General features: G+C 41.7%; 1 protein-coding gene across 2 annotated transcripts in view; it reads left to right on the top strand.

Moving 5' to 3' along the window:
• trim44 (tripartite motif containing 44) overlaps positions 1–12725 on the top strand; it is a 48492-nt gene extending 35767 nt beyond the window's left edge. For both annotated transcript variants that reach the window (XM_083916293.1, XM_083916294.1), the window contains exon 6: positions 11280–12725. In XM_083916293.1, coding sequence (XP_083772419.1) covers positions 11280–11364 — 85 coding nt within the window. In that variant the 3' untranslated portion in view covers positions 11365–12725. The remainder of the gene's footprint in view (positions 1–11279) is intronic.
• The last annotated feature ends 2178 nt before the right edge of the window (positions 12726–14903 follow it).

Raw genomic sequence — 14903 nt, 5'->3', positions numbered from 1 at the left:
ATAACTGGTATGACAAACCAGGTTATCAGCTTTAATCAGAGAAGATTTTCTTATCCAGCTATGGCCTTTATACATTTAAGATGTTGGAATGAAATCCCTAATCGCATGCAACAGGAAAAGATAAAGACTGGAATTTCATAGGAGATACGATTACTGATGGGAAAATTACATTTAAAACAGTAACAAAATAAGTACCGGTATGTAAGATGTATGATACAAAACCAGGCAATAGAAGTATGCGATGTGTTTGGGGAATTAACTGCATCATTAAAAGTTGTGCTATGTTTCATGAAGATTATAACCAACAAGACTAAAACCCCACTCACGTCATTGTGAGGCTGAATGCTCTTTACACGCCAAAAAGCCAATTTGTTTGCAGAATTTCACATTATTACACACAATTTAGTCATGTTGGCCACAACCACAATGGTATCATGATAAGGAATTTATAATACATTTCAAAACAAGTGGCTACAGCACATGATGTTTATAGAAGTAGAGGAAAACAAACACCTCTGAAATGTAGTGAGTTGTCATACACTGTATTTACTGTGAATTACTAGTGCATTACAGTTCGGTCTTACAGCATTATACAGACAGCTTAATTGAACCACTGTGTGATACATGGTCTCTCTTCGTGTCACTTTCCTCTGTACTTCATGTGACTCATTTTTCCAGAACATAAGCTGGAGCTGTGTGACACAGGTTACCATGGCTAAATATGCAATACTTTAACATCAGTGACTGGCACATGGCCAGAGGTGCAGAATGTGATTCAGAGTTTAATTATGCTTCACTGATTTTTTTTTACATTTATTTTTTAATTTTGTATGATTCAGGGGATTTCTAGCTTGCATACTTTGAGTTACACTGGAAAGGGATAGCAGGCACAGAGTGAGATTTGTCCTTCCTGTGTTTTTATGAAGAATAAGACATTTTATTTTACAAATTACACACACAGGCCTAAAATACACACATGCAAACATGACCTATACACATGTATCAAACGTAGAGATGTCAAAGTGGGGCTGCCTGTGGAAAAGTGCTCTGAGCAGTTGAGGATAAGGTGCCTTGCTCAACGGCAGTGCACAGGAGGTGAATTGCCACCTCTCCAGCTACCAGTCCACGCTCCATGCTCTGTCTGTATGTGGGACTCAAACCAGTGACCCTCTGGTTCTCTAAGCAAAGACCTGACGGACTTGACACCATCAGTTAAGCTTTTAACAGAGTTTTAGAACAGTTCTGACCCTTTGGTAACCAGTATTTCATAGCTTTTAACAAATTGCATCCTATTACAGCTGTAGTTTCTCAACTGTGCTCAGTTTGTCATCATCTCCCTCTCACAGTAAACCACATTTACTTTGTATCAACAGGGTAGATAATGGTTGTAGACCACGGTGAGCCATTAATCCTTTTTCAGAAACACCCTTGGGCACTCTTTGTGGAGTTGAGTTTGACTGTGTTTTCAAAATGATGATCTGCATATTTTTAAGTATATCAACTGAACAATACCATGAAATGACACAGTATAACCTCCCGCAGATTAAAAACCTCTTGTTAGCAGACTACATCCAACATGTCTGTCCTCCCTCCCCTCTCTCTTTGTTATACAGTGGAGAACCATTAAGGTGATCTCATTATCTCCTCCTTGCTCTCCTCCAAGGGATCTTCCTAATGCCATTCATTGCCATTTAATTTGTGACCAGGAGTATAATGGCTCTGTAAAATTGGAAGGCACAGTCCTGTGCCTACACAGGGGTGTGTTATTCAGGATAATTGGTGATTGTCAGATTGCATCTTGGTGTATAGTATAAGTGTTATGGTCCACATACAGTTGTATACCTAAAGGAAGTGACAACAGGGAAGCTGTTTGTCATCTTGGAGTCAGTTTGAATTATACATGCACGCTAATGAACAGTTCTATTTTTGTGGGCTGCATGGATGGGATTGCTGCAGTTCTCCTCCATTAATTTGTTGATTGCCCCCGTGGCCACAGAAACTGTAAAATCTCCAAATGAGCCTGGCTAAGATTGAGTCTTTTACAGTGGTTTAATGCTCTTATCTGAATGCCTCTGCATGAATTCCTCTGTATGATTAACCGTAGGTACCTGTGTCACGGTGAGCAGAAAATTAGTTCAGGTAGGGATAACGATACTCCTCACACCTGTGTGATTATTCTGATTGGCTGAGCATCAGCAAACCATTTTACTTCGCTTCACTAACCTTTCCGCCTCACTCGCAGTCTGTATTGCAGGATCATCCTCAGCGTAGCACATGCATCATGTAGTGAGATGACTGCACACAATCCTCTGTAGGAGTGGTATGCACCGCACTTTATGATGCACATTTCAAAAATAATGGCATGCATGAACATGAGTTTGAATGGGGTCTACTTGAGGCAATGCATCTGGTGGATGATGAGATGGATTTATCCTCGCCTCCTCCATTTTGCTCTGATGAATAAGATGCGGTGCAGACAAAGGGTCATATTAAACAGCCCCTAGCTCTCTGTCCCCCTGCGCCATGATGCATTGCCTGTTTTTGTGCTTCGTCTCTTCACTTCCTCCGTGAACTGATTAAGTCTTTGGAACAGCATGGAAACACCACAGGGTGTTGCATTGTTTTTCAGGGGGAAGACAATCCCAGTGAACAGTATGAATAGACCAGTGACTCTGAAAGAGGCAGACTGTCACTGTTTGTAACGATTATTCAGTGGGCTCAGAATGTTTATTATATGATGGGAAGCTCTCTCTTTGGACAGGCAGTTTGCTTCACTCTCTTCCACTCATCATCAAGCATCAAAATACAGTCAATAATTCATTTCATGTAAATTCGTGTGTAAATTGTACATTTCTGCATTTTTGAAGAGTGTCATCCCAAAATGAAATGTAATTACAAAAAGACTTCCTTCATAATTGATAAGATGAAAGATAACACTTCACAGCTTAATCAGCATGTCATATTTATTTTTAGATTCAATTCTAACTTTTTTTCCCCAGTCAATGCAGTTTGAGTCTGAGGTCAGTATGGATGTAGATATAGTTCCTGGGGAGAATAATCTCCTCGGCTCAATAAACCACCATGTAAACAAAGCCAGTACTGTTGTACTGTGGCTCAACAGGGGTTGCTGCACAGATGCAGGCTATAAAGAAATTTTACGAATTTATTATTAAAATGCTGAGGGAGTTTTTGCCACCTGTGTAGATCATACTCCCTTCTCAGAGAGGAAGAACAGTGCTGTGGTTGTTTTCTTTGCTTTAAGGCAACATCGTGTATCCTACTGTGTGCGTCTGTCACAGTATGTGCGTAGTGTATCAGAGAACATTAGACATGGCCATAATTTTTGCTTAAGAAGGAAAGTGTCTCAACAGCCTTCTAGTTGATGGCTTTTGATGATGTGCGTGAACATTTTAAACATAAGTCTGCGCAAAGCAAAACTGACATTGCGTTAAGTTTTTGTTTTTTATGGCAAACAAAAACTAATTAAATACTACGGGTGGAGGAAAAATCGCTTCCTCAATGCAGACGAGCCAGTAATCGGAATTCAAAACCCAATTCTCGACAATATGACCGCTTGTAACAAAATTTTAAGGCCGGGCTGTATCTTTCTTATGGCTGACCAGATTGGACGATGACTCGTAACGGACGTAAAAATGTGCGTAGTCTAAGCTAGGCTACTTTTGGTGAGGATGGCCCTTTTGAAAAATAAATTGTATACAGTATAGAAACAAAAAAACGTGATGCATCAAGATCAACAATGATCGTTTTATAATCGCATTGTAGACCCCTGAATCAGAATCGAATAATGAGATGCGTACATTTTCCCTACCCTTACTACATACAATGTCGCTTCCATGTGTTTTAAAGTAGCGTCCTCCATCCAGCCTTCTACAGTGTGCATCCTGTTTGCGACACTGACTGTTATATAATCCAATTGAAAGGCATATTCAGGCATCTCAGTATATTCCGGTGAATCAGTGAATCATCCTGTGTGTCAGAAACAGTCATAAAATCCCAGCTGTGAACCATCGTTTCAGCCGTCCTCCTCCAACACCTGCAGAGCTGGTAGCACCCGTGCCCACATAGCAGCCTCCCACCACACAATCTTAATAGATCCTTCGCTCCTCAAATAACTGCTGTCACACTCGCTGAGGTTTTCTCTGAATGCCAGGACAGGACAGAAACTCTAGTTCATTATACAGAAGATGTTGTAGAATATGAATAAAATAGTACTTCGCATAAGATGAATTATCAAGAACAAAGAAATGGGAATACAAGTCACCACCATTTGCATAATAAACAAGTATATTATAGACTTGAAACCTATTCCTCACCTCTGTAACCTGATTTCTTAAGGTGTGTTATTCCGAAGTCTCAAAGCCAGATCATGGTTACTTGTAGTCTGCAGTGTACTTTGTTAAAAACCACAACGTTCTCATTTCAGAGATAACAGTCTGTGCAAAATGACTGTTATGTAGAATGGGGCAGACCAAGCCATGCTTTGAAAGCAATCGCTTACATTTAAAGACAGTTGATTCTTAAAATAACAAGTACAGGAAGCGACAGACGTTTCAGGGCAAAGTGCTTTCTCGTTTCTTTTTATCGGTGAAAATCTGAGCAGCTGCATTTCAAAAGTATGTAATGCTGGATAACCTTTTTTACCAGTAGAGAATTAAGAACCACAGCAGTCTAAACAGGATAATACACTGGTATGAATGACAATAATTTTGTTAACCAAGGACGCCTTTAATCTTGAGTTCAGATAAACATGAATCACGAGGTAAGGAGCCAGGGTCAGTGCTGCTTAGAAAAGCCATACTGTAAAGGGACAATTACAATGTCCCAAGTACTGCATTTAGCTGTAAAGTTTTGAAAGACATATTTTAAAAAATTAATCATATTATGTTATGTATATGCCCATGCTGTTAACATTGAAAACTGGCATTATTTGTTTATAGAGTAGCATATAAAGGTCCTATATTTTAAAATGTTGTGTCGGATCAAACAGTTAGTAACATGTTTTGTATTTTTTTGATTAGGCTCTATGGTCTTGTGTCATGACAGTGTCATAGGATGGGGCCAAGCATCATTCTAAGGCAGTGACAGTGCCACTTTAATGTACATGATTAAAACAGATTCAATAAAAACAGAAAACTGACTTGATGGATTTGTAGTGAACAACGGCTGTTTTTCACAAGAGCTTTAAACGTCACATATTGTAAAACAATATATTTCCATGTCTTTAAGTATCAAATAGCTCAATCCACAGAGAAATACACATAGTCTGTATTCAGAAACTGTGTCTTTAAACGAGCCAGTACAAAGTGCTGCTACAGTGCCATTGCAGTCATTCCCAGGCTGCAGTGATGAGAGCGCACCTGGGGAAAACCCTGAAACACAGACCAATCAGAGCAGACTTTCAGTACTTGTCTGTAAACATGTCCTAACAGAAACCCAAAATACAAGTATGAACTTCAAAATGATCATAAGATGTCCCCTTTAAGATAAGATTAAAACCGTTTTTTGTTCTTCAAAAGATAAAGACCCAGCCAATGCTGCATCTGAAGGAATTACAATGACAAATGTCTTGTATCAGTTGCTAAATTAGATAATTATTCCTCTTTGGGCAGAGTTTCAGTTCTGGGCATATTTATTAAGCCCAACTGAAACATCTAAAATATGCACTTTGTTTTTATATTAGTGATCAACTGTAAAAAGCGTCCCTCCCTTGAAATAAAATGTCTTTATACAGAAGATTCAATGATCATTAACCACTAAGTTTATCTCATTTCCTACCACAGTCTGCTTTTTCTTTTGGCTTCTTATGCATATAAATCTGCAAATAAGATTTCTTTGTAATTTGATCTATTTTTTATACAGTGTAATTTACACAGAGGCAGTAGCTGGTTACAGCCCTATGTGTATCTGTTGGGAAGTAGCTACACCTAATTTTAGAAGTTGCAAACTCAGAACCACATGTCAAAAAGACTGTTGATGATTGTGTTCCAGGCAATGCTCGCAAATGCTCTTGGTACTAGAGCATGAGAGCAAAGCACCTTATCTGATCATGGCCCAAGAAACCTGTGACAATGGAACTTTCATAGAAACTTCTGAAAAATGTATTAGTTGTGGCTCCCACTTACACGCCAGCTCTCCCTTTCTTGTGTCTGAGCCTCAGCAACAAGCCCTGATCAAGATGCTGCCACTCCCTGCAGACGTTCAGGCTCTCCTCCCTTTGTTCTCTGATCTTCACCTTTCCTGAAAGCTCTGATAAATTGACATGGAGAGGTGGAGGAAGACTTAAGGACACCTCTCACTCCTGTGCCCTCCTCGGTTTCCCCCTTCACATTTCTTCCTATTAGAATACATCCATATCTCAAATTCTAGCTGGCTCCCAGGATCCCAGCAGTGCAAAGTGTTGTGTAAGATCACAGGGGTGCTCTTAATGAAAGGGGCTATTTCTAAATTACACGACGCCGGACATGGCTGTCAGATGAAAGGAAAGAGCATAAATCCGTAGAGAGAGGAGGGGGAAGTTGGCGGACAAGATGGCGGACAAGATGGCAGGAGAGAGAAGGGGATGTAAACCTTTTATAGGACAATGGGCAGTGATATCCAACAGAGCACTGGCGCAGAGAAGGTAAAATATTCCTAATAGTCTACAGTTTGTCTTCTTTTTTTTTTTTTTTTTTACATTAGATTGCAATCTACAAATCAATACCTATTTTTTCTAACATTCACTTCACTTTCCTTACCTGTCTTTCCCCCTTTCACTTCTTCATTTGGTCCACTTTTTTATTTCACAGTCATCTCTTGTGGCACAGCTGTTTGTAGTGTTAAATCATCCTGCAGAAGTGACAAGCTTTACTTCATTAAGTAGTGGCAGAGTGCACTGCTTCACTGGAGAGTAGGGGTAAGAGTCTGTCTGTCCTCGTGGGCTCTATCAATAACCATTAAGGATCCTCTCTCATTAGACCAAACCTCATAGGCCTCTGGGGCTTGAGAAATGTGCCCCCGCCGTCTTATGTGATGGAGTATGCTTAGATGGCATCACGTCTGTTTGGAAATGCAAATTGCAATAGTTACTTTCCCCTGAGGATGATTGCCACCAACGCTATGTACACAGCCTTATTCTCACTCAACCTCTTTGCTTAATAAAGAAGAACCCTCAGTCTGCTATCAGAAAACACTCAGTTTTCTCTTCAGCTCCTCCCTTTGCCCGTCTCTCTATCGTTTTACATACACACACACACCTCAAATCCATTCAGCATATCCAAGCTACTGCAGTATGATTATTCATATGGCAATGAGGCTGGATCAAGCTGGCAAGGCTGCCATGGCGTGATGGGAGTGTTTCCGGATGATGACTTAGGAGCCCGGCAGCTTCTCTGCCAAGTTCAGGGAATTCAAACTAAATCAGGGCAAGGACCCCTCCCTCCTCTATCTCCCAGAGAGCTGCATGGGGTTGAGGCCAAAACAGGAATAGAATGAGAGAGACAAAAGTCAAAGTCTAGGCAGCATCCGGCACGCTCCCTCTTTCTGTTTTCCTCGCTGGGCGCCAGAGGTTTTCTCTCATGAGCGATGGGTTCATTTTAGGGCTATTGGAGAAAGTTTTCTGCTTCCCTCAGAGAGGGGACATTAGTAAGATTAGCTTTGTTGTGGTCTATCAGTCCTATCTAAAATCCTATCTCTCTCAAACACACAGTGTTCCAAATTTCCACGCACCAAGTCTCTTGTCCATCCATCATCAAGGAGGCACAGCCAGCCAGTATGTTGCACTGAAGTCCAGACAGTGAGCTCCGGAGGAGGCCTCCCAGCCCTCTGCTGGCCCCCGGTCCGCAGGGCATGGTCACATCAAGGGGAAGAGGCAATGATCGGCCCTGATCAATAATACATCAACTGCATTATGGCGTATGAATAAGTCATGGGCGGAAAGAACCCAGTCATCAGGGCACACACACAGCAAAGTGATATTTTACTTAGACCTGGGAAGATGAACAGACAGAAAAAAAGAACAAAGCACGGGCTATAACTTGTAGGGAATTTATCACCCACCCACTGACATTTTGTTGAATGTTGAAGCTCCACTCTGTCTTTCTTTTCTCTACCACCCACCCCAATCACTGCCCCCCCCCCCCCCCCCCCCTCTCTCTCTCTCTCTCTCTCTCTTCTCTCTCTCTCTCTCTCTCTCTCTCTCTCTCTCTCTCTCTCTCTCTCTCTCTCTCTCTCTCTCTCTCTCTCTCTCTCTCTCTCTCTCTCTCTAATGGCCTTTTTCCTGCGGGTGGAATAAATAAGTTATTACATCCACGTGTCCTAAGGCTTAGCAAGGACCGTTTGAATATAAATAGTTAATTTGCCTCCATATTGCAGGCCTCGCTTTGTGCCATATAAATATATTTGTAATTACTTTTACTTTTTTTACGAGGAGCAGGGAGCGACTGTTTTTGGTTGACTGGAGATGTAAGAGGAAATAGCCTTACACAAATAAGTCTGCCAACGTTTTACCCCAAACACCATGTCAGGCAGGAGGAAGATGTGTGAGAGTGTGGGGCTTAGCTCAATGCAGACTTTGTGTGTTGTGCTGACAATAAAGAGTGAACAGCTGTTTGATGCTGTATACAATGTGAATACTGAATAAAATTGGTGTGGTACAGAAATTAAGAGTAGAAACTTTGCCAAGAATTTGAACAGGAACAACCCTTTTGAATAATTAATGTATCGGATATACCGTATACTTAAGAGAGATGGTATAAGTATACAGAAGCTAATCCTTGTATGTGTGTGTATACACTGTGGCCAACATCATCATTTCTGTTGGCAGTCAGTAAGTTGGCACTGGATACTAAGGGGTGTGTGTGTGTGTGTGTGTGTGTGTGTGTGTGTGTGTGTGTGTGTGTGTGTGTGTGTGTGTGTGTGTGTGTGTGTGTGTGTGTGTGTGTGTGTGTGTGTGTGTGTGTGTGTGTGTGTGTGTGTGTGTGTGTGTGTGTGTGTGTGTGTGTGTGTGTGTGTGTGTGTGTGTGTGTGTGTGTGTGTGTGTGTGAAACCCTTGAAAGTGTTGTCACCACTACACATTTTGAAGTTAATACATTTAATTTTGAAAGGCCAACAGTTAATGAAAATGTTTTACGACTCTGCTTATAGGGTTACATGCGTGTGCTGGCACGCGTTCATGCGTGCACCTTGTTGTGTCTGCTCTTTGATGAGATGCCCTTTTGGGAGTTTTTGTAGCGATGAAGGAAGGAAAAGGAAGCAGCTCTTTGTTTCTGCCAACAGAAGTGTGTCAGATAGGAATACTCAGGGAGCAGCGCTCAGAATGATATCCTATTAACCAACGTGTGAGTGTGCTGCACAAAGCTTGGCCAGGAAAACAGATGTGGAACTTGTTGAAGTTGATCAGTTTATATAGAATGTATTAATTTGCTGCTTCCAAAGGATTCTACACAGAGATGTTTGATTCAGATACCTTCTTAAAGCCAATTATTTATTCCAAGGTTTGAAATAAAACACCTTTGCTTCTACCCCCTTATATTTGTGTTTATATCTATATACAAAAATTACAAACGGTTTCATAACTGTTTTGATATCTATGGTGTCCCGATTTCTGCCTTGTTGCCCCTGTAAAAACAAATCCCGCCAGTCACGTAACACGTATGTGTGCCGGTTTGATTTGGTGGTGACAGAATCATCATGTCACTCATCTGAATCATTGAGAAGAAGAGCTGTAAAAATGGCAAAGGGAACTGACATTCCGCCAAAAATGCCTTAAATGAGGAAGTTCAGTGCATTTTGGATATCTACAAAATGACCAGGGAGTTGTTGCAGAAGATGGATATCCAATTTGCAAAGCGTGCCGTCAAAAAGTGACTGCAGAGGGTCCAACACTTGAAATATGTTCCAAGATCTTTGAGACAATCATCCAGCCCTTTATGCTCAAGACAGGGTAAAAAATATAAGTTACCTTATAAATGTAAGGTAACTAAACCAGTCCAAAACACATCACAACATAGGCATGTTTGATATATCCTCTCACAATAATCGTGATATCAAAATGACATCGTTAGTGGTGACTAGTTGTTGTTTTTCCATCACTGGCTTTACACACAGCACATAAAACTGATAATGAAAAATGTTTTCAAACACAATCACATTGAGTAAACTGTATAGCTGACGTTTCAGTCACGATCAGCTGTCTCGTCCTGCTACAGTAACTTTTGTGCTTTTTGTTAGTGCTCGTTGTGCTGAGGAATGATTCACTCGTTTTGCTTACTGTGCTGTGTTTCCATTTATAATATTGCTCGCTTTACAAATTACCTGTTGCTTTATTGCTTGTTGTGAACCACTCTCTTTCCAAATGTAATAACTCAGATTAAAGCATCTGCACTGTGGTTACATGCTGATGTAGCAGTGAACAAATGGATGACTGCAGGTTCATGCAGATTATCCATTTGTTTGCATCCAAATAAAGTTTGATTTTGTAACGATATCAGTTGACCGCGAACATATCAGTTATATTGGTTCAAAACCGAAAAAGAAGTCAAGCCGCCATAAGGGTTAACTTTCACTTCTACTCCTGTGTATGTGTGTCCCTATAGAACTGTAGATGTCAGAGATTGGAGTGGAATAATCTTTGTTGATTCTTGCTGTGATAGATGATGACAGTAAATTCACAGATATAAATGCAAAGTAGCTGTCCAAGGTCATAGGAAGTGATTGTTTTAAAAAGAAACATTTGAGCGGTGAAATTAGATTGCATAGCTCCAAAGTGAATTGAATCTCATTGAATTAAATAGCATCCCCGTACAGTAAGTGTGTGTTTAGAAAAAACATGCTGACACATAGTCTTTTGAAAATGGATGTTCCTTTGGATATACAGGGGGGGATTATGAGAAGGATGGAGGATGGAAAGAGGGAAGTTGCAGAAGAGAGTTGCGTCTCAGGGAAGAGCAGTGCTCTGTCACCCTTACGACATTGTCCAATTAGAGCATATGATTAGTGTAGACTGTCTCCAGTGAAATCGAATCTATCAGCCAGGCTCAGATTGCTACAGGTCCCCGCAATTTAGCTATCACTTTGTCTCTGTCACCGCAGAGCTGCTAATATAAAACCGACAGAACGGATGATTTCTACTTAAGGTTTAGCTTGATTGAAGCTGATTACATTTTACAAAGGTTTATTATATTTCCATAATATGTGTGCATGTTGGGAAGGTGTCTATGTGTTTATGTGGCTGTATGCAGGTGTTTACAGTCATCTAATCTGTCCCTGTTTTTCCCCCCCAGGCTACCCGAGCCGAGGGCAGACCCCATGGACCCACGGGACTTTGACGACAATGATTCTGGACCATCAATGGACCATGCCCCCTGATACCAGCGGACCGGACTCACTATTACATCCACCTGTCCTTCAATGTCTGCTTCAGCCAGCCCTCAGCCCTGTTGAGCTGGCAGGCTGGCCCTCTCTCTCTCTCTCTCTCTCTCTCTCTCTCTCCGTGTCAGCTGTCTCCCATTTACCCTGCCCCCCCTCCCCCCCTCCCCCTTTCCCGGTGCCTGCTGGCAGTGAGCTGACCTTGAAGAGGGCTGCGATGACAAATATGGATGGCCACATCGTGTCTGCTCTCAAACTTTTTTAATTCCTCACCAGCTACTAACTTTCTTTAATTGAAGAGCGCAAGTTATGTGCAATCAATTACCATCAGGCTCAATTTCCTCAGCCAGTCAGATCTTTGGCTTACTGGTGAGCCTGGCCGACTCAGAGAGGAGTCTGGGTAGGCAGCCGAGCAGAGCATCTGTTGAGCCCGACAGATGTCAGAAATGGAGAATTTCTTTGACACGGTGCGCTTCACACTTCATTTATGCAAAGTATAATTTTATTTCTGTCATTTTGACAAACATTCTGGACACTCCCAGACATAGAAAGGGAACTTTTGTCGGATGCCGCAATGCCTTAGAGAGAGCATATTACACAGATGTTCTGGGTGTTACATTTTGATTGTAAAAAAAAAAAAAAAAGTGTCTCATGCTTTTGTTCTATAATGTTGTCACTTGTACTTTCCATCATCCTGTTGCCTTCACCCTCCTCTCCCTGTACCCTCTGCCCTACCTGCGGATTCTTGCATGTAGATCTGCGCCTACTTCCGTGTGTGCTCTGTCAGATCTATTTTCAGAAGTGGGGGACATTTTGACACCTATTGACTGGTGAATGTTGCTGAGTCTTTGTTAGGTGAAAATCGAACAGTAATTTGACTTTGCACTGCAAATAGCACACCCGCAGTATCAGCTTTGTATGCACTGTAATGTAAAGGCTCATTACTCCTTGCCAAATCACAGCATATGACGGATTGCAATCCGGATGAGTGTACGTACTTTCTACCTTGACCCTCTCACCCATGGCTTTCATTCATGATGTACCGCCGCAAGTCTGTCTGTGTCAGCAGTTTGTTTTTAATGTGATTGATTCCGTTGCCTTAAATTCAAAGTTGAAAGCGGAGCTGCCCATAATATGTGGAGCATGTTTGACAACAACATGACTTTACTGCACTGCACTAAGATCCACCAAGACTTATATACCCACCCAAGGGAAATGCCGGTGTGTCAACAGCCTATTGAAATAACTCAGCAGCTCTGTCTTTATTCTAGTGTAACAACACAAATATGTCTGACTGTCTGATGTTTCCTCTTGTTTTTACCTGTCTATTTTTGTCTTAAATTTATAAATAAACAGCACGTTTCTTAGATTGGATGTTGAAGATGACATTAATATTCTCACTTAAAAAACGATTCCTGCATTATTTGTCTCTTGCAAAACACCTGAACACCATCAGTCATCCAAGACTGATATAAAAAAAATTTTTAAATCCTTGCAGGCATGAAACGATGGATGGAGACAGGAGGAGATATGAAGCTGCTGTAAAGAGGGGATTCAGGAAGGGGAGGATTTCTAGTCTTCCTTCATCATAATGCAAAGCCACAACCCATCTGGATAAGACTGGGAATAGTAGGTTTGGAAACAAAGAGGGCTGATGGAGCAGGAGAGCTCTCTGGGGTCTCCACTACTGCACAGATGCATTTAAATGCAGACTGGTTTCATTCCTATGGATCCAGACGAGCGAGAACCCACTTTCATCAACTCACAGCTTCAATCAAAAAGCCTTTGTCTCTCTGCTGCTCATTTTTCTTTCTCACTTCTTTTGCCTTCACAGAATCGCACCATGCAGCTCACACTGGCTTCACACCTGCTTTCTACTAGAGCCGCTTCATCAAGCAAAGAATGCTTTCTCAGCAGGTCTGATCCCTCCGCATTGAGGTATTGACTCTGAGAAACTCATTAAGCTGGTGGTCATTGCTATCTGGGTGGTAACACATCTGGGTTTGCATTTGCTCTACAGAAATAATGGGGTTTAATGATTTACCGCATGTGCCTTTATCGCCAGCATTCGCTAAGCCACCGCTGACTGACCAAGCACCAGAGCACTCAAACCGTTTTTATTTTTCTTGTGTGTTTTTAGTGTCTCTGCAGCTAAATTGATTAACATTAGCTGGGAGGAGGCATAGACACATATAGGCCCCTGTGTTATCAAATGGAGGCTGGTCTCAGAGTATAATCATTATCCCGTCATCTGCGTTGCTTCCGTCGTGGAGTCGGACTTGATCACAGAAATAATAGCAAACCCGAAAGGGGGCAATGTGCCTGTTGTCTGGGGAGGAAATGGAGAAGAGAAGATTGTCTGATCTAATTTAGCCAGGAAGACCACAAGGTTCCCTTTTTTCCACACCCAATTACACCTGCTCTTCCAGGTTCACTTCACTGAACATGTTCACAGGCACAAAGAAGCAAATAAACACTGGCACAGCTGTAAGACCTGCACTTTCGTGATGGGCAAAAAGAGACTTTGTGTATTTGTATTGACATGAATTAATTGCTTCATGGGTTGTGAGATTGAATTAGCTACGTGACATGCTTGCTAGTGGTGATGCAGCTTTGATTGCCGCCTTTAATAGAGCCCATTTCTCTCTGCCATCATTTAAGACCATTGGTGTCTGTGGTTTCACAGTAGTGGAGCAGCTCCACCACCCACCAACCCACCGTGACTTAATGATTCTGTTTAATAGCATGCAAGCTGGGAGAGCAATAGGAAATGTCTCTAAAAACAGACCCCACAATGGCCTGAGATGCATGTGCGTGTGCGCTGCGTGTTTGTGCATTTAAGTATTTGTAAGGATGTGCGTTAGCCTGTGAAAAATGACAGTTTATTTGCAGAGTCCCACACCTCTTGTACCATTCAAGAGAATCTATTGCTTGTCTCACAGTAAATGCACTTTCTTATTCGTGTTTCCCCTTGGCCTCCTTACACACACACACACAACACAGAACAAAGGAAATACGCATCAGTCAAGGGATGCTAGCCCAGATTTTTATATTTTCCACTGTTTGCTTTGGCTTCAACCACTCGCTGAAACCAGAAATGACTCCTACAATACATGACATCACCCATTGAGTTATGAAAGAACTTTGTATGTTTCCAGTGTGTTTACTGTGCATTTTGGATACGAAATGGGAGATGAGGAGGCATAAAATTGGCATACTGGCTGAGAAAATGATGCGCATAAAATCCACATCACCAAAAAAAGTGACATTTCTCAATGCAGGGATTGCACCCTCACAACTCTCACTAACTCCTGCAACTTGTCTCCATTTCATTTAATGTGTTCAAAAAAGGGCTCAGGCCCCTCTGGGAAACGTTAGCGGGGAATAAATCAATCTCTTCCCTGTCGTCGATATTTGGCTCACATGAGATCCAGCTAGCGAGAAGGTAACGCAGATTGTGGACCATTCCCAGACTGACTGACAGCAGGCATCTGTCAGATGTGGCAGGTACAGACAGCTGTCTGGCAGCCATAGCTCAT

This window comes from Echiichthys vipera, assembly GCF_963691815.1.
Source record: "Echiichthys vipera genome assembly, chromosome: 7".
NCBI classification, from domain to species: domain Eukaryota; kingdom Metazoa; phylum Chordata; class Actinopteri; order Perciformes; family Trachinidae; genus Echiichthys; species Echiichthys vipera.
Note: the sequence above shows the minus strand (reverse complement) of the source record. Positions and strands in the feature narration are given on the sequence as shown.